Source organism: Myxine glutinosa, chromosome 1 (genome assembly GCF_964187855.1).
Source record: "Myxine glutinosa chromosome 1, kmMyxGlut1.1, whole genome shotgun sequence".
NCBI lineage: Eukaryota > Metazoa > Chordata > Myxini > Myxiniformes > Myxinidae > Myxine > Myxine glutinosa.
The window spans coordinates 374,971,659-374,995,453 of record NC_136261.1 but is presented as its reverse complement, the minus strand read 5'-3'; the positions used below and the strand labels follow the sequence as shown (position 1 = coordinate 374,995,453).

At 47.8% G+C, this 23,795-nt stretch overlaps 1 protein-coding gene across 2 annotated transcripts in view; it reads left to right on the top strand.

The window, feature by feature from the left end:
• The window catches only part of LOC137415573 (semaphorin-3F), a 199,538-nt gene that overhangs the window by 138,813 nt on the left and 36,930 nt on the right, over window positions 1-23,795 (top strand). For both annotated transcript variants that reach the window (XM_068101184.2, XM_068101177.2), the window contains exon 6: window positions 9,351-9,444. In XM_068101184.2, the coding sequence (XP_067957285.1) occupies window positions 9,351-9,444 (94 nt within the window). The remainder of the gene's footprint in view (window positions 1-9,350; window positions 9,445-23,795) is intronic.

The following is a 23,795-nucleotide window of genomic DNA, read 5'->3' as shown; positions in this document are numbered from 1 at the left end:
TGTGTCGCAAGAGGCGACTAACAGGGTTGGTGACAAGAAGGGCATCCGGCCATAAAACATTGCTTCAAAAAGGGGACCAAGGTGCCCGAAAAAGGCCAACCCCTGCTCTGTGGGGAAAAATGGCCTCTAAAGGTGGTTCAATATGTAGCACATGGCTGGCGTAACATAATTTACTGGGAGTGTGGCTGTACCATTGATGCAGTCCCTCTTGTAGGTTAGAGAAGAAAGTTGTTACTTGTTCATGGTGTAGACTCTTCACGAAGCTGGACACCGTGGGATCTTTAAAGTTCACTGGCAGATGCGACGCCCAGTGCAACGTCCATCCGAGGGACGAAACACACATTGCTGCTTCACCCTGCTAATTCATCATTGTAGTGTAATTTAAGCAGAAAAATGAAAGACAAAATATAATTAATAATTCACCCCAGATCCACTTTCTTGAAATACCGACTTCTTTCCTGGGATTCCTAGCAATGTCCATGTGTTTTATACTTCTCTCACCCCCCCCCCCCCCATTCCCACGCATCCTCCCTCAAGCCCTATCCCTCCCACAAATCTCCCGATCTCCCTGTTCTCAAATGTTGTGTTTGTGCTTCCCCCTCTCTCCCCATCTTGTCTACTGCTCCCCTTATTATATACTTTGTTTGTTTGTCTGTTTGATTTGTCTGTGTGATAAATGTTAAAGAAAAAATAAAGAAGAGTGTGAAGAAGAAGAGTGAAGTAAAGTGAAGTAAAGTAAAGAAGAGTGAAGAGTGATAAATAAAAAAAAGTGTGCTTTACGTAAATGCTGGAATATGTTAGGCGTGTTTACGTTGTGGTTGAACGGCCCACGGTTTATCTTGGGCAGACCTCTCGGGAGCATTTTATGTCCCTTGAACCGTCACGAGTGGCCAACCTGGCTGGAACCACGCACCATTCATTTTGGCCTAGGCTGAGGGGCGGCCGAGCAAGACTTGTAAGAGGACCGTCGCCAACACGTTTGGGCACTTATTTGTGGACGAGCGAGGGAAAATGGCGAGCACCTGCGAGGATACACTCTCACTACAGAAATGCTAAACCAGCCTCATAATCTCACTTTGCCTGGTTCTGCTAGGCCCAAAGGAGCAATACATGCATGCAGATGCACGGTGGAAGCTGTGAGTTTTGAAACATTAAGATTACATCCGTATGCTGCGCTGTGCACTTTATGTACACATTAGTTTTGTAATAATTTCAGGGCTATAAAAGCCAAACTGTTTTGCTCTCTCATTTCCGAACATTTTTTCGCTCGCTCAGATAATCAAGAAGCTTGTCTGAAACGTTTGGAATTGCAATCTCCATATACATGTGAAGTTCGTGACAACACAAATTGCTGAGCATTCCGCCTTTCTCATGTAGCTTTACATTTACCAGAAACATTAAATAGATTGTTTCTAAACACCGATATTAGCTGGCGCATTTGTATTTCTTGGCTGCACCTGCTATTCCAATTCACGCAACCGGCTCGTTTCAAGAATTGGCTGCGGTTTCTTACGAGGGGTTCACAACCGATGAAGTTACGTGCAAATTGTAGTTAACGCAGCGGAAGCAATTTTCACGTGGTAATGGCGGCCGTGCTCGCTTTGTGGTGCTGAGCAGCGCAACGTGGTGCAAATTTGGCGCAGAGCATAGAGCAGTGGATGGCGGCTTTGATTGTGCACGGAAGTAAGAAGCACCTGTTTAGCTGAACTGTCGGAGAATCACCTTCGAGCACACTTTTCCGCTTTCATTCTTGAGCGTTTGTTCTTTACGCATCGGTCGGTCGCACAATGGCGGGTGGTTTTGGTGGAAAGCGCGAAGGCCTACAGCTCAGAGAGAATACACGTAAAAAGGCCTTTGTGAGGAGCACGTGAAACGTCAATTGGTGCTTAGTTGTGCGAGGTATAGGATCAGCAATCAATACTTGCTCTGTTTTGTATTCGAGCGTCTGTGCATCAACAGTTTCCTATGCACTGTAATGGTTTGGAGAGCAGGGAGATTGCAGGCCAAGGCCTACGTCAGGCCGCGCTTCTACTGTCAGGACCTCCTGATACAAACTGATGCATACGTTGTGGCCTGCAACGGTCCAGCCCGGCCAGCTGTCCCAAAAGCTGTACTTCTATCCAAGCTTCGATCCAAGCTCTATCCAAGAAGCTTCTATCCATGCTTCTATACTTCTATACTTCTATACCTCTATACCTCTATCTATACTTCTATCTATACTTCTATCTATACTTCTATACCTCTATACTTCCAGCTATACTTCTATACTTCTATCTATACTTCTATCTATACTTCCATCTATACTTCTATACTTCCATCTATACTTCTATACTTCTATCTATACTTCTATACTTCTATCTATACTTCTATACTTCTATCTATACTTCTATACTTCTATCTATACTTCTATACTTATATCTGTACTTCTATACTTCTATCTATACTTCTATCTATACTTCTATACTGCTATCTATACTTCTATCTATACTTCTAACTATACTTCTATACTTCCATCTATACTTCTATACTTCTATCTGTACGTCTATGCTTCTATCTATACTTCTATCTATGCTTTTATGCTTCTATCTATACTTTTATCTATACTTCTATACTTCTATCTATACTTCTATCTATACTTCTATCTATACTTCTATCTATACTTCTATACTTCTATACCTCTATACCTCTATCTATACTTCTATCTATACTTCTATCTATACTTCTATCTATACTTCTATACTTCTATCGATACTTCTATACTTCTATCTATACTTCTATCTATACTTCTATATATACTTCTATACTTCTATCGATACTTCTATACTTCTATCTATACTTCTATACTTCTATCTGTACTTCTATACTTCTATCTATACTTCTATCTATCCTTCTATACTTCTATCTATACTTCTATCTATACTTCTATACTTCCATCTATACTTCTATACTTCTATCTGTACTTCTATGCTTCTATGCTTCTATCTATGCTTTTATGCTTATACCTATACTTCCATCTTTACTTCTATCTATACTTATATACTTCTATCTATACTTCTATCTGTACTTCTATCTATACCTCTATCTATACTTCTATCTATACTTCTATACTTCTATCTATACTTCTATACTTCTATCTGTACTTCTATCTATACTTCTATCTATACTTCTTTACTTCTATCTATACTTCTATCTATACTTGTATACCTCTATACCTCTCTCTATACTTCTATACTTCTATCTATACTTCTATACTTCTATCTATACTTCTATCTATACTTCTATCTATACTTCTATACTTCTATCTATACTTCTATACCGCTATCCCTCTATCTATACTTCTATCTATACTTCTATACTTCTATCTATACTTCTATACTTGGATCTATACTTCTATACTTCTATCTGTGCTTCTATACTTCTATCTATACTTCTATACTTCTATCTATACTTCTATGCTTCTATCTATACTTCTATACTTCTATCCAAGCTTCTATACTTCTATCCAAGCTTCTATACTTCTATCCAAGCTTCTATACTTCTATCTATACTTCTATCCAAGCTTCTATACTTCCATCCAACTTCGATACTTCTATCCAAGCTTCTATACTTCTATCGATACTTCTATCCAAGCTTCTATACTTCTATCCAAGCTTCTATACTTCTAGCCAAGCTTCTCTACTTCTATCCAAGCTTCTATTCTTCTATCTATACTTCTATCCAAGGTTCTATACTTCTATCCAAGCTTCTATACTTCTATCCAAGCTTCTATACTTCTATCCATGCTTCTATACTTCTATCCAAGCTTCTTTTGTGGTGGCCGCTGAGCATACACAATCGCCTTACGCCTGCCGAAGACGCAACCAGGGAGCGATCACTGGACCGGGCTCGCCCAGACCGCCCGGAGACGCTCAGTCTCGCCTTTCCCGGGCATGTCCAGACTTGCCTTTCCCGGGCTCGCCCAGACCGCCCGGAGACGCTCAGTCTCGCCTTTCCCGGACATGTCCAGACTTGCCTTTCCCGGGCTCGCCCAGGCTGCCCGGGCACACCCACTCTCGCCATGTTTGATTGCATATATATATTGCTGCCCGATTAACGGGCTTTTCAGAGTACCCGAGTTTGGTTTTGCTGAAGAAAGAAACTCGGATGAATTCCTGTCTTTTGTCGCGTCAATCCTTTCAACTCGCGTAGGAGCACAGCACCTTCATTGGTGACCCCCGACATGGACACAGCAGTTGCCCTTAAACTGCCTACCTTCTGGGAGGCTCATGCGGCGGTTTGGTTCGCCCAGGCGGACTCCCAGTTTGCGCTGCGAGGCATTACCGCCGACGACACCCGCTTCCACCATGTAGTAGCGGCACTCGGCTCCGCCACCGCGGCCCGCGCCCTGGGCCTCCTCCAGCACCCGCCAGCCGCTGACAAGTATGGGGCGATCAAGACGCTCCTCCTCGACGCATTTCCCTCTCACCGTCGGAACGCACATGACGCCTGCTCGACCTGCCCGAGCTCGGCGACACGCGCCTCTCCGAGCGAATGGACTACATGCTCTCGCTGCTCGGTGAGCACTCCCCGGATTTTCTTTTCCGAGAGCTGTTCCTCCGCCAGCTGCCTAGCCAGGTACGCTTTGCCCTGGCAGGCACGCAGATCACGGATCCCCGCGCCCTCGCCAGGGAAGCCGACAACGTCTCCTCGGCAGGCCAGCACATCGGGGCGGCTACCTGGAGCCCGCCGCCGTCTGAGGCGACGCCGATGGCGCACGAGCGCCCGGTGCAGTTGCAGGCCGAACTGCCGGTGCAACTGGCGGCCGCCACGCCGCGCCGACCACTTCCAACACGACGGCCGGGGCCTCCACCTGACCAAGCGTGGTGTTAGTACCACGCCAGGTTCAGACACAAGGCTCGGACATGCCGACCCCCGTGCACTTTCAGCAAGTCGGGAAACGGCCGGGCCGGCATTCATTACCAGCTATGAGTGCCAGCCACTCGGGCAACTTGCTTTTCATCAAGGACAAAGCGTCCAGGCGGCGTTTCCTTTGTGACACCGGCGCCCAACTGAGTGTCATACCCGCCTCCGAGCAGAACAGGCAGACCGCCGTTTGCGCCCCCTCCTTGGTCGCTGCCAACGGATCGGCCATCCGCACCTTCGTCCCGCGCAACGTCACCCTCTGCTTCGGCAACCAGTGCTTTAATTGGACCTTTGTGGTTGGCTTTGCGAGGCGGCGACTTCCTCTGCGCACACGGGCTGCTGGTCGACGTCAAACGGTGTCGCCTTGTCAACGCCAAGACTTTCAGCTCCCTGGCATGCACGATGAGCAGCTCCACGCCGACTGAACTAGCATGCGCCCTCCCGGCGGAAAACGAGTTCGCTCACCTGCTCGCAGAGTTCCCGGCCCTCACACGGCCGACGTTTTCGGCCGTCACAGTGAGACATGGTATCGAGCACCACATACCAACTACGGGCCCGCCGGTCTACGGCAGAGCCCGCCGCCTCGACCCAGCCAAGCTCGCCATGGCAAAAGCCGAGTTCGACGCGTTGGAGCACCTCGGCATCGTGCAGCGCTCCGATAGCGCGTGGGCCTCGCCACTGCACATCGTGCCGAAGCCGGGGGCGGCTGGCACCCATGTGGCGACTGCCGCCGCCTCAACGACGTTACCACCACCGACAGGTATCCGGTCCCACACATCCAGGACTTGTCCGCCCGTTTGGCAGGGCGGGTCATTTTCTCGAAAGTTGACCTAATACGGGGATACCACCAGGTACCTGTCAGGCCGGCCGACGTCCCAAAAACGGCCGTCATCACGCCGTTCGGCCTGTTCGAATTCCTGAGAATGCCGTTTGGCCTCAAGAACGCGGCCCAGGCATTCCAACGCTTGATGGACGGCGTGCTGCGCGACCTGCCGTTCCTCTTCATCTACCTGGACGACATCCTCGTCGCCAGCACGTCCCGGGCCGAGCACCTCCTCCACCTCCGAACACTGTTCGGGCGCCTCAGCGAGCACGGCCTCATCGTCAACCCGGCCAAATGCCACTTCGGCACGACGGCCGTTGACTTTTTGGGCCACCACATCACCAGAAACGGGGCCGTGCCGCTGCCAACCAAGGTCGAGGCCATCACCGAGTTCCCGCGTCCCCGCTCCATCAAGTCCCTGCAGGAGTTCCTTGGCATGGTGAATTTCTACCACCATTTCGTGCCCCGCGCTGCTCAGCTCATGCGGCCCCTTTACGAAACCCTCCGGGGCAAGCCAGCCAAGCATGACGTCGCCTGGTCCGCAGCCATCGACGCGGCATTCACAGGCACAAAGCTGGCCCTCCCCGACGCAACGCTGCTGGCTCACCCGGTGCTCGACGCTCCCATCGCCCTCACTACGGACGCCTCCGACTACGTGGTGGGCGCCATACACGAACAATGGGTGAACGGGGTTTGGCAGTCACTCGCTTTTTTTAGCCGGCAACTCCGGCCGAACGAGCCAAAAAATAGCACATTTGACCGTGAGCTCCTCCGTCTATACCTGGCCGTTCGCCATTTCTGCCACCTCCGGGAGGGCCGCCCATTCACGGCTTTCGTCGACCACAAGCCGTTGGTTTACGCGATGGCCAAAGTCATGGAGCCGTGGTCGGCCCGCCAGCAGTGCCACCTCTCCGCCATGTCGGAATTTACCACGGACATCCGGCACGTCGCGTGAAAAGACAACGCCCTGGCCGACTGTCATTCTCGGGCCAGCGCGAACGCGGTCCACCTCGGCGTGGACTTCGCGCTTATGGCGGCCAACCAGACCACCGACACCACGGTGCAAGCCCTCCGGGCGGCGGACACGGGCCTCCGCCTGGCCGACGTCCCCTTTGCGGACACTGTCCTGCTCTGCGACGTCTCCCAAGGCCAGCCTCGCCCCGTCGTGCCCGTTACCTGGCAGCGCCGCGTTTTCACCTCCCTCCACGGCCTTTCCCACCCGGGCCGGAAAGCTTCCCAGAAGCTGGTGTCAGCGCGTTTCGTCTGGCACGGACTTCGACGGGACGTCCGCGATTGGGCCAACGCCTGCACCGCCTGCCAGTGGGCCAAGGTCCACCGCCACACCCAGGCCCCGCTGGCACCTTTCACCGTGCCCGAACGGCATTTCGACCACGTCAACGTGGACCTGGTGGGCCCCCTTCCCCCATCACGACGTTTCACACACCTGCTCACCATGATGGACAGGACCACCAGGTGGCCCGATGCCGTTCCCCTCGCTTCCACCACCACCGCCGACGTGGCGCAGGCTTTCATCGCCACCTGGGTCGCCCGTTTCGGCGGACATCTCTTCGGACTGCGGTCCGCAGTTCACCTCCGAGCTGTGGGGCACGGTCGCCCACAACCTGGGGGTCAAGCTCCACCGTACCACGGCCTACCATCCCCAAGCCAATGGGTTGTGCGAGCGTTTTCACTGCTCCATGAAGGCCGTGCTCATGGCCGGCCTTTAGGACGGCGGTTGGGCCGACCGGCTGCCGTGGGTCCTTTTGGGCCTCCGCACGGCCCCCAAGGAGGACCTCAGGCGTCCACCACCGAGCTCGTCTACGGCCAGACGCTACACGTCCCGGGCGAGTTCGTGCCCGACGCTACCAGTCCCTGGTCCGCGGCTCGCCAGCGCTTGGACCTCCAGGAGGCCGCCCGACGGTTTGCCCCCGTGCCAACGTCCCGCCACGGTGGCCCCCAGTCCTACGTCCCCCCAGCGCTTCGCACAGCGGAGTACGTTTTTGTGCGTCATGACACATACCGGGGGCCACTCTGGCTGCCGTACGACGGACCGTTCCGGGTCCTGCGAGAGGACGACAAGTCTTTCGTCGTCGACGGCGGCGGCAGGTCGGACCGGATTTCGGTGGACCGCCTCAAGCCGGCGCACGTGGACGTCGACCAACCACCACGGTTGGCCCTTCCTCCACGGCGAGGCCGCCCCCCGTCCACGGTTCCCCCCGCTCGACCACCCACCACCACACCGGACCCCCCCGCCCCCCCCCCCACGACCCTCCAGGGGTCGCTTTGGCCAGGTCATCAGGACCCCCCTTAAATTGACCCTGCCGGTGCAAGTCGATTCTGGGGGGCCGCGTGTAGCGGTTGCCACTGAGCATACACAATCGCCTTACACCTGCCGAAGACGCAACCAGGGTGCGATCACTGTACCGGGCTCTCCCAGACCGCCCGGAGACGCTCAGTCTCGCCTTTCCCGGACATTTCCAGACTTGCCTTTCCCGGGCTCGCCCAGATCGCCCGGAGACGCTCAGTCTCGCCTTTCCTGGGCATGTCCAGACTTGCCTTTCCCGGGCTCGCCCAGGCTGCCCGGGCACGCCCACTCTCGCCGTGTTTGATTGCATATATATATTGCTGCCCGATAAACGGGCTTTTCAGAGTACCTGAGTTTGGTTTTGCTGAATAAAGAAACTCGGATGAATTCCCGTCTTTTGTCGCGCTATCCTTTCAACTCGCGTAGGAGCACAGCTCCTTCATTTCTATCCAAGCTTCTATACTTCTATCCAAGCTTCTATACTTCTATCCAACCTTCTATACTTCTATCCGAGCTTCTATACTTCTATCCAAGCTTCTATACTTCTATCCAAACTTCTATACTTCTATCCAAGCTTCTATCCAATCTTCTATACTTCTATCCAAGCTTCTATACTTCTATCCAAGCTTCTATACTTCTATCGATACTTCTATCCAAGGTCCAATAAATGCAAAACTAGGAGGGCATCACAAATATTGCGATTTTAATATGTTTTTCCTAATTACCATAATGATTCACAAGCTTCATATTGCATCCTCCACTTTGGCCTACAATTTTACAATTACTCATTTCAAGATGGTAATAGTTCCACCAATAACATTCGAGTACGGCATAGGTGAGTCATTGCCACCTTGTAGATGAGTCTGCTTTACTCTATGCCCTGAAGACTATTCAGAACAGACTGACATGATCGCTCACAGGTAGCACGCTCACCTTTGAGTTGTCTTGTCTGGGTTTGATTTTCGACCCGACAGTGAACTGATCCCGGTGCCTCCCAGGTAGGGTGTTTGAAGGACAATCGTCCAGGTGTCCTGTCTGCTAGCACGATTTGCTTACTTACGTTGAATATTCAATGGTGCCGTTACGATAAGAGCCCTCTTCCGCAGGGGCGCAGCAGCCCATCGGTGATGATGCAACTGGCGGGTCGGATTCATCATTGATTCGCGATGCAATATGCTTTCGCTCGAATAAAATGAAGAAGAAACAGATGGAGTTCCCAGCAGTATGAAACATCATTAAACCCCTGTGCGCCCCCCCCGCACCCCCCCCCCCCAATAAGAAATATGCCAAGTCTGCTTCTCTGTCTTCCTCCCTCCCCAGGACCACGTCCTCCATTTGACCTCGGAAACATGGGAGTCTGGAAAGGGCAAGTGCTCCTACAGCCCCAAGCTCGACAGCATATCGCTGATGCTACGTAAGTACATCACTTGAGTGACACACGCAGATAATTCTTACAATAACGAGTTGGCTCCAGATGGCTCGGGGTTGGAGACTAGAAGGTTCCGTACATGGGCATGTTCGATCGAGACCCGAGGCACACTACCTTAGGGACATTAGAATCCCAGACAGCACAGTTGCCGTGCATCGTTGAGCTAGAGGAAGACGAGTTTCGAAATGAACTCGAGCGAATGAGGTGGGTCGAGGGTTCATGGAAGATGTGAAGAACCATCAGCAGTTCCCACAATGCTTCTTGCTTAAATAAACACGGCATAGAACCTGACTCGTTGGCATAATGGTGTTTGAGCGAGGACCATCGCCAACGTAAAGAGGAGGGCACAATTGGAAGAGAGCATTCACTCTGAACATCAGTGACATCAGTCATCATCATCATCATCAGTCAGTCACATCATCATCATCATCAGTGACATCATCATCAGTGACATCAGTGAGTCAGTCATCATCAGTGACATCGGTGAGTCAGTCATCATCAGTGAGTCAGTCATCAGTGACATCAATGAGTCAGTCATCATCAGTGACATCAGTGAGTCAGTTATCATCAGTGAATTCAGTGAGTCAGTCATCATCATCATCATCATCATCATCAGTGACATCATCATCATCATCATCAGTGACAGTGAGTCAGTCATCATCAGTGACATCAGTGAGTCAGTCATCATCAGTGAGTCAGTCATCAGTGACATCAATGAGTCGGTCATCATCAGTGACATCAGTGAGTCATTCATCATCATGATCATCATCAGTGACATCATGATCATCATCAGTGACATCAGTGAGGCAGTCATCATCAGTGACATCAGTGAGTCAGTCATCATCAGTGACATCAGTGAGTCAGTCATCATCATCATCATCAATGACATCATCATCATCATCAGTGACATCAGTGAGTCAGTCATCATCATCATCAGTGACATCATCATCATCAGTGACATCAGTGATTCAGTCATCATCAGTGAGATCAGTGAGTGAGTCAGTCATCATCAGTGACATCATCAGTGACATCGGTGAGTCAGTCATCATCAGTGAGATCAGTGAGTGAGTCAGTCATCATCAGTGACATCATCAGTGACATCAGTGAGTCAGTCATCAGTGATATCAATGAGTCAGCCATCTTCAGTGTCATCAGTGAGTCATTCATCATCATCATCATCATCATCATCAGGGACATCATGATCATCATCATTGACATCAGTGAGTCAGTCATCATCGGTGACATCAGTGAGTCGGTCATCATCATCATCAGTGACATCATCATCATCATCAGTGACATCAGTGAGTCAGTCATCATCAGTGACATCATCAGTGACATCAGTGAGTCAGTCATGATCAGTGACATCATCAGTGAGATCAGTGAGTGAGTCAGTCATCATCAGTGACATCATCAGTGACATCAGTGAGTCAGTCATCAGTGACATCAATGAGTCAGTCATCTTCAGTGTCATCAGTGAGTCATTCATCATCATCATCATCATCATCATCAGGGACATCATGATCATCATCATTGACATCAGTGAGTCAGTCATCATCGGTGACATCAGTGAGTCGGTCATCATCATCATCAGTGACATCATCATCATCATCAGTGACATCAGTGAGTCAGTCATCATCAGTGACATCATCAGTGACATCAGTGAGTCAGTCATGATCAGTGACATCATCAGTGACATCAGTGAGTCAGTCATCATCATTGACATCATCAGTGACATCAGTGAGTCAATCATCATTGACATCATCAGTGAATCAGTCATCATCAGTGACATCATCAGTGACATCAGTGAGTCAGTCATCATCAGTGACGTCATCAGTGAGTCAGTCATCATCAGTGATATCATCAGTGAGACAGTCATCATCAGTGACATCATCAGGGACATCAGTGGGTCGGACACCATCTGATTCATACAAAGACATTCTTTTTAAAAAATCTTCCCTGCTAGACATTTCACATTTAAAAGCAATGCGGATGAACAATGCGAAACCACCCAGTATAACCGCAGGCCTAGGCCTAGCCAATAAACTGCTTGGGCAGCACCTACACTCTGTAAAGATTACAGTACATCAAAAACATTCACAACAAGGGATGTTCAGCTTATTGTAGTTGGAAACGTCGTCTGCTGTCACTCATTGCTTTGACGAATGGTCGCGCCGTTGCCAGTTACGTCCGAAGCTTGCGGAGAGGGTGGACCAGACGGAGCATATCTCTGCTTTAGGAGGCAATCATGGCCTGCACTTCAGGACACATCCTGTGCTGTTGCTGTGCCCATGGACAAAGGTTATCTGCAAGCTGTATGCACAGGCTGGCTCATAAACGGCTTGTTATTCCCGTAGCTTGGACCATACATAAGTCGTGCCTGTTTCGGGACGTACAGCCAGGTGTCCCATCTGCGGGCATTTGCTTGCGGACATTAAAGTTCCCACGGTGCCTTTAGAAAAGGGCAGGCCATTATGTGTGCCGGTACCGCAGCCTGAAATTGAATGGTGTTTTTAAAGAAGGATGTTGATGGTTTTCGGTTGTTTCTCGATAGAAATTACGTGTACATGTCTCAAGCCACTTGATCGTATCGTTCCTGGGTATTTCTTGACATCGGGCATTTTTTTTGTTGTTGTATCCAAGATCGAGGCTCTTTTTTTTTTTTTTTTTTTTTTTTTTGTATACTGAATCGAGGCTCGTGAAAGAGCTAACATTTATTTCACAAACAAATCAACCAGACAAACAAAATATATAAAAAGAGGGAGCGGAAGACAAGATGGGGAGAGAAGGGGAAGCACACAACCACAACATTTGAGAGCAGGGAGATGTGTGGGAGGGAGAGGGCTTGGGGGGGGGCATGGGAGGGGGGGGGGTGGGAGAAGTATAAAAAAACTTGGACACTGCTCGGACTTCCAGGAAAGAAGTTGGTATTTCAAAAAAGTGGATCTGGGGTGAATTAACGGGGCTAGAAAAGATCAAGGGTTTTGGATGAGGGAAGATAAGGGATGGTGGTGAACAGCTGTTTTAAAGACCTGGAGGGTGGAGTGGGATTGAAGAGAGTGAGGGGATTTGTTCCAGAGGCGGGAGAAAAGAGGAATGAAGGAGTGGAGGTGAGCAGAGAGTCTTGATTTCGGCAGTTTCACCAGAAGAGAGTTGTGGAAGATCTTGTGCGACCTGCAGGAATATTTGGGGGACAGAGCCCAGAGAGAGCTGGGGGAGCAAGGCCGGAAAGGAGTCGGTAGAAGACGGAAGACATACAGTTTGCCTCTTTATGGGACCTGCGTTCAAACAAACCAGATACAGTACTAGAACGTCACTCGATAGAGAGCAAACCTCCGCCAGGCTGAACTGTTTATGTTTTGTATCCCACTGATAGGCCATATCTGGTTCCGGATCTTCCCCAAATCTCATCAATGCGTTCTTGTCACACACCCAACATGTCCACCAAATTTCTTCCAAATCCGTCCACAATTTTTTGAAATATCATGCTCACAGACAAATAGACATGGGTGAAAACATAACCACCGTCCTCCTTTGGTGACTGAGGTAATGAAGGTCACCTGGAATAAAATCGGAATGTAGGCCCAAATGTGACGAAGGTTCAAAAGAAGCTCCGTGTGCCAGGTGGCATGATCCAGGATTTGTCGGTACTTTGCGTGTGGCTGAGTGATCGTGTACATGTGGAGTGATCGTGATGTCTATGGGAGGTTCTCATCGAGGAGTGAGTGTGTGGCCTGAGACGGATTTGTTTGGTCAGGTGTTGGTGTACCACAGGCATGATAGGTTGAATGGCCCCCTCCTGCATCCGTTAATTGTTACCTCCGCCACCAAAGATGGATGGAGGTTATGTTTTCACCCCTGTCTGTTTGTCTGTCTGTTAGTCTGTCTGTTTGTTTGTATGATTGTGAACAAAATATCTCAAAAAGTTGTGGACAGATTCGGACGAAATTTTGCAGAGATGTAGCGTATGTGACAAGGACGAAATGATTAGATTTTGGTGAAGATCCGGATTCGGATCCGGCTACTAGAAATTTTAAAGTGATACTTCACCATTTGGAGATAGGGCCAAAAACGATACATAGCAGGATATCTCAAAAAGTTGGGGATGGATTTGGACGAAACTTGGTGGACCGGTTGGGTTTCTGACAAGGACAAATAGATTCGATTTTGGTGAAGATCTGAATATGGATTCGGATATGAGAGTTATTTAATATTTAAGTGACTCTTCACCATTGCGAGATTCGACCAAAAACGGTACATAGCAGGATATCTCAAAAAGTTATGGACGCATATGGACGAAACTTGTTGGACTGGTTGGGTGTCTGACAAGGACAAAGAGATTCACTTTTGGTGAAGATCTGAATATCGATTGGGATATGAGGATTATTTAATTGTCCTCCCTCACACCGCAGAGCGAAAGGGGGACTATGGTTTTCCCCTCCGTCCGTGTGTCCGTCCGCGCGTGCGTCCGTCCGTACGTGCGTGCGTGCGTGCGTAAGCGAAGGACCGAATTCTAATTTGGTGTGTGGGTGCAGCCCACGTCAAAATCCAAGATGGCCGCCGCCATGTATGTCTGACGCCATGTATGTCTGAACCTTGTGAGCGGAATATCTTGAAAAATAAGTGAAGTACCAACTTCTAATATGGTGTGTCGGTGTATCTACGCATAAGGAAGAACGCTATTGAAAATTGGGTCGTCACGTCAAAATTCAAGATGGCCGCCGCCATGTATGTCTGACGCCGTGTATGTCTGAACCTTGTGAGTGGAATATCTTGAAAAATAAGCGAAGTACCAACTTCTAATCTGGTGTGTGGGTGTATCTAGGCTTACCGAAGAACCCTATTGAAAATTGGGTCGCCACGTCAAAATTGAAGATGGCCACCGCCATGTATGTCTGAACCTTGTGAGTGGAATATCTTGAAAAATAAGCGAAGTACCAACTTCTAATCTGGTGTGTGGGTGTATCTCGGCATAAGGAAGAACGCTATTGAAAATTGGGTCGCCACGTCAAAATCAAAGATGGCCGCCACCATATATATGTCTGAACCTTGTGAGCGAAATATCTTGAAAAATAAACGAACTACTAACTTCTAATCTGGTGTGTGGGTGTATCTAAGCATAAGGGAGAACGCTATTGAAAATTGAGTCGCCACATCAAAAATCCAAGAGGCCTCCTTGCGTCTTCCACTTTGGCAACTCACATCACCTCACCGACGGGGGACCTAGGCATAACGCTTGTTTTTAAATTATTCTACACCATTGGGAGATAGGGCCAAAAACTATACATAGGAAGATATCTCAAAAAGTTATGGATGGATTTGGACGAAATTTATTGGACAGGTTGTGTGTGTGACAAGGAAGAATCGATTCAGTTTTGGTGAAGATCCGGATCCGGATCCAGCAAGTCGAAATTTTTTAACTGATTCTTCACCATTGAGTGATATGGCCAACCAGGTGGAGGTACGCTCTCTACTGAGTGCCGTTCTAGTTAATCTTTGTTCTTCCTTGTGGTAAGTGGTAGGCAGGCTTCGCTGAGATACGGCACAATCGGAGGAGAGGGAGAAGAAAAAGCATGAGCGCAACTTTCCTGTCTGGACATGACCTATTTATTTACGAATCCAACCAGTAACTATTTACTACAATAATTACTTTCCGTGTGTGTTGGGAAAGCACACTCAGTGTCACGTGACTCAGCGTTTGCTTGGAGAACGGGTCACGAGTGCCGCAATAACTCACTGATTGGTTTGCAAGAGTGATAGGTAACTGGGAAACTCAGTCATTGGTAGAGAGAGGGGTCAGACCAGTGAGTTGGAGATAGATGTTAGAGCAGGGGTCAGGAACCTTTTTGACTGGGAGAGCCATAAAAGCCAAATATTTCTAAATATATTTCATTGAGAGCCATATAGTATTTTTAACGTATAATAAATTAAATATGTCTTACTTTTAATGCGACTTCTGGTGCTGCATGGTTTTGCTGATGGCCTTGTAGTCTGGTTCATACGTGGTGAGGTTGAGCTTCATGCAGGCGTTGAGGCTTCCATCAGTTAAACGTGAGCGTAGGTTTGTCTTAATGTTCCTCATATGCGAGAATGACTGCTCACATGCATATGTAGAGCCAAACATGGTCAATACGGCAATACTCACACGCTGCATTGTGTGGTATGTCACAGGAAGCTCGTTCCAAGTTTTAAGAATCAGCTGGTCTTCAGGTTGAAGATTTTTCATTTCTGTCCACTTGTGTTCCCTCGCCAGCTCTGCTCGCTGTCGCGCAAGACTTTCCAACTCTCCATTAAGTGACTTGAACTTACTCATCCACATGTCTGATGCCTTCAGGTCAGCAACTTCCAGCTCAAAGTCTCCGATAGAGACCCCGGGGATGCATGTCAGGTCGATTTTGTCCACTGCACACTCATGTGGATGAGTGATGAACTTGAAAAGACCAGTGCGTGCACGAAATTCTCCAAAACGTGCTTTGAATGACTGCAGGAGATTGGACGTAAAGCCAGCTAGCTGCTGGAGATCCAGATGTTGAGTGGAGTCACTTGCTAAGCATGCATCTCTAAATTGTTGCAGTCTTTCAAAGTGCAGAAGACGACCTGTTTCAATGTCCCTGAGAAAGACTTCCAGCTTGCTTTCAAATGCAAACACTGCTTGTTGAAGGGATGAGATTGTATTTCCAATACCTTGCATTTTCACATTGAGCTGGTTCAGATGGCCAGTTATGTCCACGAGATAGTGAAACTGCAGGAGCCAGTCAGTGTTGTCTCGCTCAGGATGCTTGACGCCTTTCATTTCAAGAAAAGTCCGGATTTCACTCAGGCAAGCTGCAAAACGGCTGAGCACCTTCCCCCTTGACAACCAACGCACGTTGCTGTGTAAAAGCAGACCGGGATAATGATTCCCAACTTCTTCTAACAGAGCTTTAAACTGGCGATCATTTAAAGCTCGGGCAACAATAAAGTTGACCACTCGAATGACCAGCGACATCACCTCACCAAGCTCCTGGCCACACGTCTGAGCGCAAAGCGCCTCCTGGTGCAGGATGCAATGAAAACTTAGGATGGCTCTCTTTTCATGTTCACGGAGAAGCGCTACAAATCCTTTGTTCTTCCCCAACATACAGGGTGCACCATCAGTACAGACAGAAATAAGTTTATCCATCGGTAGTTTTTTTTCTTTAGCAAACTCCATGAAAGACGTGAATAAATCCTCTCCTCTTGTTGTCCCTTTCATTGGCAAAACAGCCAAGCTTTCCTCACGCAGTATGTGTCACCTGCAGCATACCTGGCAATTATACTGCACTGAGATAGATGGCTAACGTCTGTTGACTCATCTAACGCGAGAGAAAAGTATGTCCCGGCGTTTATGTCCTTAATTTGTGTTTCCTCGACTTGATTTGCCATCATGATGCTACGATCGTGCACAGTTCTTGCTGACAGGGGCATGTCTTTTATTCGTTTGATTTAGTCCTTGAGCCAACCGGCCATATTTTGAAGTGAATGCTCCGGCGGGGGGAGTAATTCTCATTATGATTTTCCATTAGACCAATGTCTCAAGTGTCAGAAAAGGTGTGATGGACATCTGAGAACGGTAGCTTAGTGCCCGGATGGACGCCATCTTTGAAACCACCCAGCTCGAAAATGCCCATTTGGTGGGGTACATTGTTGCACGTGTATCTGGACTTCTATACTAGCTATCGATGTGCGGTTGACGACTAAATATACGTCCGATGTGTACCGTCTAAATAAAAAATAATATGAAGCATTTTGTTTTAGATTAATTATTATAAAAATCAATTATCGAAAAAAAATCATATATTTTTCAATATTTTATTATTAGACTTGTACTTTTTTTAGTGAAACAACACTGGTATGATTTTCCAAATTATGCATTGTGCTACACCGTTTATCTGTCTATAAAAATAACTCAAAAACTAAAACATATCATCCACCACGAGTGTACACAAAAAATATATGAAAAGGCATGCACTTTCCACAAACCGAAACTATGTCAGTTGGAATTTCCCGCCGATAATCAACCCACAGAACCCAGTGCCGAAAGTGACGTCAGTCTATTCTATATCTATATTCTATATTCTATATCTCAGTCTGAGATTTGTTGCGGTGACCTGATTAATTTCTGAGGGGGGGGGGGGGGGGGGGTGGGTGGCTTAAGAACTAAAAGTGAACATGTTAGATGGCGCCACATACAACTCTATTATAGAGTTGTATTGTGGCGCCATCTAACATGTTCACTGACTTGGATGAGTATGTCTATGTAAGCTGGCGAGCTTTTCGGATATCGGAGTAATCTAACGTCAGTCTTTTTGTTCTTCGCTCATCTTCGCTCATCGCTCATCTTCTTCAATGTGAAACACCGTGTATACTTGATGCCCGATAATCTGACAAAGCGAGAGATTGCTGCAGAGTGCGTAAACCTGAAAGCAGAAGTGAAAGCATTTGAACGAACGGACGGTGAAGGTAACATTGTGCGTGCAGCTACTTCACTGCGACACCAGATCAAAGATGCTCATTACAATGAACGTTGGCCGCCTCAGCCAGCAGAACTCACTTCAGATTACGTGAAGATACCAGATTCTCTTCGTGTATTTCTGCATACTTTGATTTGCGGGAGTGGGGGTAGCTCTGCGCGTGCCGACACACTGGTATGGTCGATGGCTCAAGATATCATCAATGCTGTACACCGGGGTACCATCAGAACATCAAAGCATGTCCTACTTCCGTGGGTCATGAAAACGCTCACCGGTAATACAGAGGTCATCAGAATATTGAATCGACTCGGGCACGGATGTTCGTACACAGTTCTGGAAGAAATCGAGACAGCGCTATGCATAGACAAATTAGCAAGTGTGGAGAAAGATACAGTACCACTTCCGTCACATGTGCACCCTTCGGTCCCGACTGTATTAGCATTCGATAACATCGACAGGCTAGAGGAATCGCTGAGTGGTGGCGGAACATCGCATTGCGTCAACGGTATCATCGTCCAACCGAAGTCGCAGTCGTGTTTGCCGCCCCAACCTCCATCGGCAGTATCCAAAGCAGATAAGAAGCGATCTATCCCGTCATCCAGCGATTTAGTTCCAATATACAGCGGTGGGAAACGAGAGGGCCCACCTGCAATCAAGCCTGCAGATCTTTCTGACACTCTTGCAGGCGCAACATCCCTTGCGCAGCGCCGAAATCACGTATGGATTATGACTCGCATGCTGGAACCATGCGACCAGACAATCAGTTCGTGGACTGGTTTCAACATCATGACTAGAGATCGTGTTCAGGTGACGGAAGATGTAGTTGGCTACCTGCCGACTATAAACGCGCCTGCCACAGATATGGCAACAGTGCAAGAAATCCTCAGAGAAGCTCTGAACATCATGTCATCACTTCAGCTTGAGCGTATACCGGTGGTGCTAGACCAGGCACTATTTGCTAAGGCGACCGAAATAGCATGGAAAGATGTCGATCGATATGGAAGAATCGTGCTCATGATGGGGAACTTCCATACCATCTGTAACTTCATGTCGAGCATTGGGAAAATGTTTGGAGATGCAGGCCTTCGGGATGTAGCTGTTGAGTCAGGAGTAATCGCTGAAGGTTCCATCAACAGGGTTCTGGAAGGCAAGCAATACAACCGTGCTGTGCGACTCCACAAGTTGATGTACGAGGCACTAATGCGCATCATTTGGAAGGGCTTCCAGGTGTGGATAGAAAGCAATCATCCTGACAAGGAACCCCAGATTCGAAGCACTGACCTCAAAATTCGCAGCATCAAGGAGGATGTTTGCCACGAGACTCTCGCTGCTGCTCTCGATGATGATTCATGTGTACAGAGCTTTGACATGTTCGCGAAATACCTACATTTTCTGCGAACCAAACATGGAGACCTGGCTCGCTTCTGGATGATGTATATTGATATGGTAGAGACCCTGCTGGGGTTGATTCGTGCGGATAGAGAAGGCGACTGGATGCTTCACTTGGCTTGTGTCAGAAGAGTGATCCCTTGGTGTTTCGCAATGAACAAGGTGAACTATGCTAGATATCTACCAGTGTACTATGCACAGATGACGCAACTCCACGAAACATGCCCCGAGTTGTACAGGCATTTCAATCAAGGCTACTTCTCCGTACAGCTTAGACAAGGGAATCCATTTGCCAGAATCGCTGTTGATCAGACAACAGAAGAAACAGTAAACAAAGATACGCAAACAGCTGGAGGAACACGAGGTTTTAGTCTTCGACAAGGGGCTGTGTCACGATACTATCTAACTGCAGAAAATCGGGCTACTGCACTGAGGCAACTACGAGAAACTATCCTTGTGAATGGCAGCGACACATCTCACGCCAAGCACCCTGACTTGTCTACTTCTCGCATCAAACGTGATGAGTCTGGCGTCACAGCTATCTGTGATCTACTGGAAAATGACTGGACCAATCCATTCGCCGATGATCCGTCATGTCTTCTCAGTATATCTACCGGAGCGGCTGCGAGGGAGGACGTTTCTAATGACCTACTCAACACCCTGCAAAAGGGGGAAGCGGCGTATCAAAGCTTCCAGAAACGTCTTGAAGAGGGAACAGGCTTTCATGACACATTGAACAAGCTAAACTTGAAGACCTTTGGTAAGATCAAGCAGAAAGTTGTGAAGGGCACAAACAAGGAGATCGTCCTGAGAGCTGACAGACAACTGTTTGCCACCATGATACTCATCGCCAAGACAAGGAACCTCGACATGCAACTTGTCCTTTGTCACCCACTAGGGCCGTTACCATGGTCTTTGGCAAACGTTGATGGGTCAATGAAAAAAACGAACAAAGCTGCACTTGCGAAACACATGGAAGGTCTTGTGGAACCAGCCGAGAACGTTGACAAGCGAAGTGCAACAATAATTGATGCGATGGCTCTCATACAAAAGATGCATGGCGAGAACGACACGTTCGAAGAACTATCTGACCGCATCCTTGCTGCAGCGCTTCACGCTGGTCAAGGCAGTGAGCGCATCGATGTTGTCTTTGACACATACACAGAAGAATCCATCAAAGCAGCTGAGCGTGTGAACCGCGGTTCAAATGAAGGCATCAGTTTCAGCGAGATCAGACCCGCACACAAAATCATGAACTGGCGGCGTCTCCTTGCTTGCAGCCAGACAAAGGAGAAACTGGTTGTGTTTCTGGCGGAGTCGTGGAAACATGAAACAAATCGCGAAAAGCTAGGCAACAGAACACTGTATGTCACCTGTGGTGAAAAATGTCTGGTACTGACCCGCGATAGGTGGAAGTTGGTGCAAGCACTCGAATGTAGCCACGAGGAAGCAGACACGCGTATGTTTCTCCACGCAAAGCATGCCGCTACCCACTACAAGACGATCATCTTAGTGGCAGATGACACCGACGTTCTGATCATCAGTCTTCATCTCAGCAGAACCATCGATAGTCAGCTCTTCATCAGACGAGGAACAAAGGTTCGAGTCAGAATGATCGACGTTGGAAAGTTGGCTGCGGTATTGGGGTCTGGAGTTTGCAGTGCATTGCCAGGGCTTCATGCATGGAGCGGGTGTGACACTGTGAGTGCTCTGGCTAGCCAAGGAAAGATAAAGGCTTTGAAGCTTGTGCAAGCGAATGAGCTGTATCTTCAAGCATTCACAGATCTGGGATCTTCGTGGAATGTACCAACAGACGTCTTCAATAGCATTCAGGCCTTCACGTGTCAGCTGTACGTCAAGAACACGAAGATCGTCGGTGTTAATTCGCTCCGTTATCACATGTTCTGTGCAAAGAAGGGCCAGATCGAATCTGGACAATTGCCGCCTTGTGAAGACTCCTTGATGCAGCATACGCTTAGGGCCAACTATCAGGCGGCTATCTGGCGACGCAGCCTTGAAAACCTACCAGACGTCCCAACACCATCAGCAGGACATGGTTGGGAACTCGATGATGGCGGTTCGCTCACAATCCGATGGATGGCGGGTCTACCAGCTCCAGATGTCGTCTTGAATCTCATATCATGCACATGCAGAAGGACGTGTCGACCATCAGATTGCTCCTGCATACTGAATGGGTTGAAGTGCACTGTTGTGTGTAAGCTGCAGGGATGCTCCAACATGGTGCAGGATGATGCTATCGTGGCTCAGGATGCCAATGACTCTGATGGCGACTCTGATGATTAACTTTGTGTGCACTGTATATTGTATAGCATATGTTGTTCTCTATTATAATGCAGGCCAAATTGCCTGAAAATCTTTATAGACAGATAAACGGTTTAGCAAAATGTATAATTTGGAAGATCATACCGGTGTTATTTGACTAAAACATGACATGTTCAATGATACCTCCGCTTGCTTATTAGGAATATACATCGTATGGTGTTAAAATCAGCTCCATACGTCTTTCCAAACTCTAGTAATGAATAATTAATATAATTGGCGGCCATTTTGAAATCCAAGATGGCCACCAAAGTGCAGATTTCCTATGTAACAATTTCCGCCTGCTTATTAGATATCGTATGGTGTTAAAATCCTCTCCGTACGACATTCCTAACTTGCGTTATCGTCAGAATAGATAATGCCAGCGGCGGCCTAAGTCATTTTATGCCTCTTTACATTTATTTGTTGTAAACTCGTGGTGGATGATATGTTTTAGTTTTTGAGTTATTTTTATAGACAGATAAACGGTGTAGCACAATGCATAATTTGGAAAATCATACCAGTGTTGTTTCACTAAAAAAAGTACAAGTCTAATAATAAAATATTGAAAAATATATGATTTTTTTTCGATAATTGATTTTTATAATAATTAATCTAAAACAAAATGCTTCATATTATTTTTTATTTAGACGGTACACATCGGACGTATATTTAGTCGTCAACCGCACATCGATAGCTAGTATAGAAGTCCAGATACACGTGCAACAATGTACCCCCCCAAATGGGCATTTTCGAGCTGGGTGGTTTCAAAGATGGCGTCCATCCGGGCACTAAGCTACCGTTCTCAGATGTCCATCACACCTTTTCTGACACTTGAGACATTGGTCTAATGGAAAATCATAATGAGAATTACTCCCCCCGCCGGAGCATTACTTTTGGTCTGGCTCAAGGACTAATTATCTTGTCTTTATTTGGGAAGTCATCAAACAGTTCATTGGCCACATCAAGCATGAATGTTTTGGCATACTCGCCATCTGTGAATGGCTTTCCATTCCTTACTATTGCCAAAGCACCCGCAAAGCTAGCGGAATTCCCGTCACCTTGCTTGGTCCACACACGTAGTTGCTGCTGACTCGTCTGCACTCTCCGCTGTAGCTCCTCGCATGCCCTTTTCCTGCTGTCCCCCGCTGGATATTTCGATGCAAATGAAGCATGGTGCGTATCGAAGTGCCGCTTTATATTTGACCGTTTCATCGATGCAATTTTATCATTGCATATTAGACATACCGCAGATCCTGCTCTCTCACCAAATGCAAATTCCTCTGTCCACGCAGCCTGGAATGCACGGTAATCATCGTCTTTTTTTATTTTCGCCATCTTTTCCGTTACAAGGGTTGAAGCGGATAAACTAGTTGGCTATCTGATAAAATTGATTTCTTCACCTTTACAATGACGCGGACATGCTCGCGAGCCATTGGGTCCCGACCCGACCCACGGGTGACCAGTGACCCGTGAAATTTATCTTCAAAACTAATTGCTGTTTACTTTAAAATGACACAGTATTATTAAGAAATATCACAAGTATTTTAAAATCAGTTCCAAACTGATTTTTTTTTTAATTTTTTTTTTTCAACTCAAAATTGTCTGGGAGCCATATGCCGTCACCGGAAGAGTCATATATGGCTCGCGAGCCATAGGTTCCCGACCGCTGTGTTAGAGCATGGTAACCCTGGCGGAGGCAGCTGGAGCGACAACTGGGCTGGCACGGCAGACACAGGTCCAACGATTGGCAGAGCTGGTTGAGTAATTGGTGGGGTAGCGATTGGTGCTGGAGTGGTGAAGTACTGATCACAATTGTAAATCCATGAAACTCCAACACCTTGTCTTTCAATTCCTTTAGCCTCGTCACAATCATTCTGGAGATCATTTCACCTGGCTTCTTCTCCAAAAACCAATGCCACCTTTCAGGAACCTGCGGATTCCATATTTTTTAATACAGACCGGCATTTTTGTAATCATGCATTGCAAGCTGTAACGTCCACCAATCTAGTGTTTAGCTCTCCATTCGGTTGTCCAAGCCCTCCAATGGTCGACATCATCAAGAATGTTGCACCTGCCTCGGGGGCATGGTTTGCTAGCTCTACCTTCCTTAAGGGCACTGCTCAGCTTTCTGTCTGC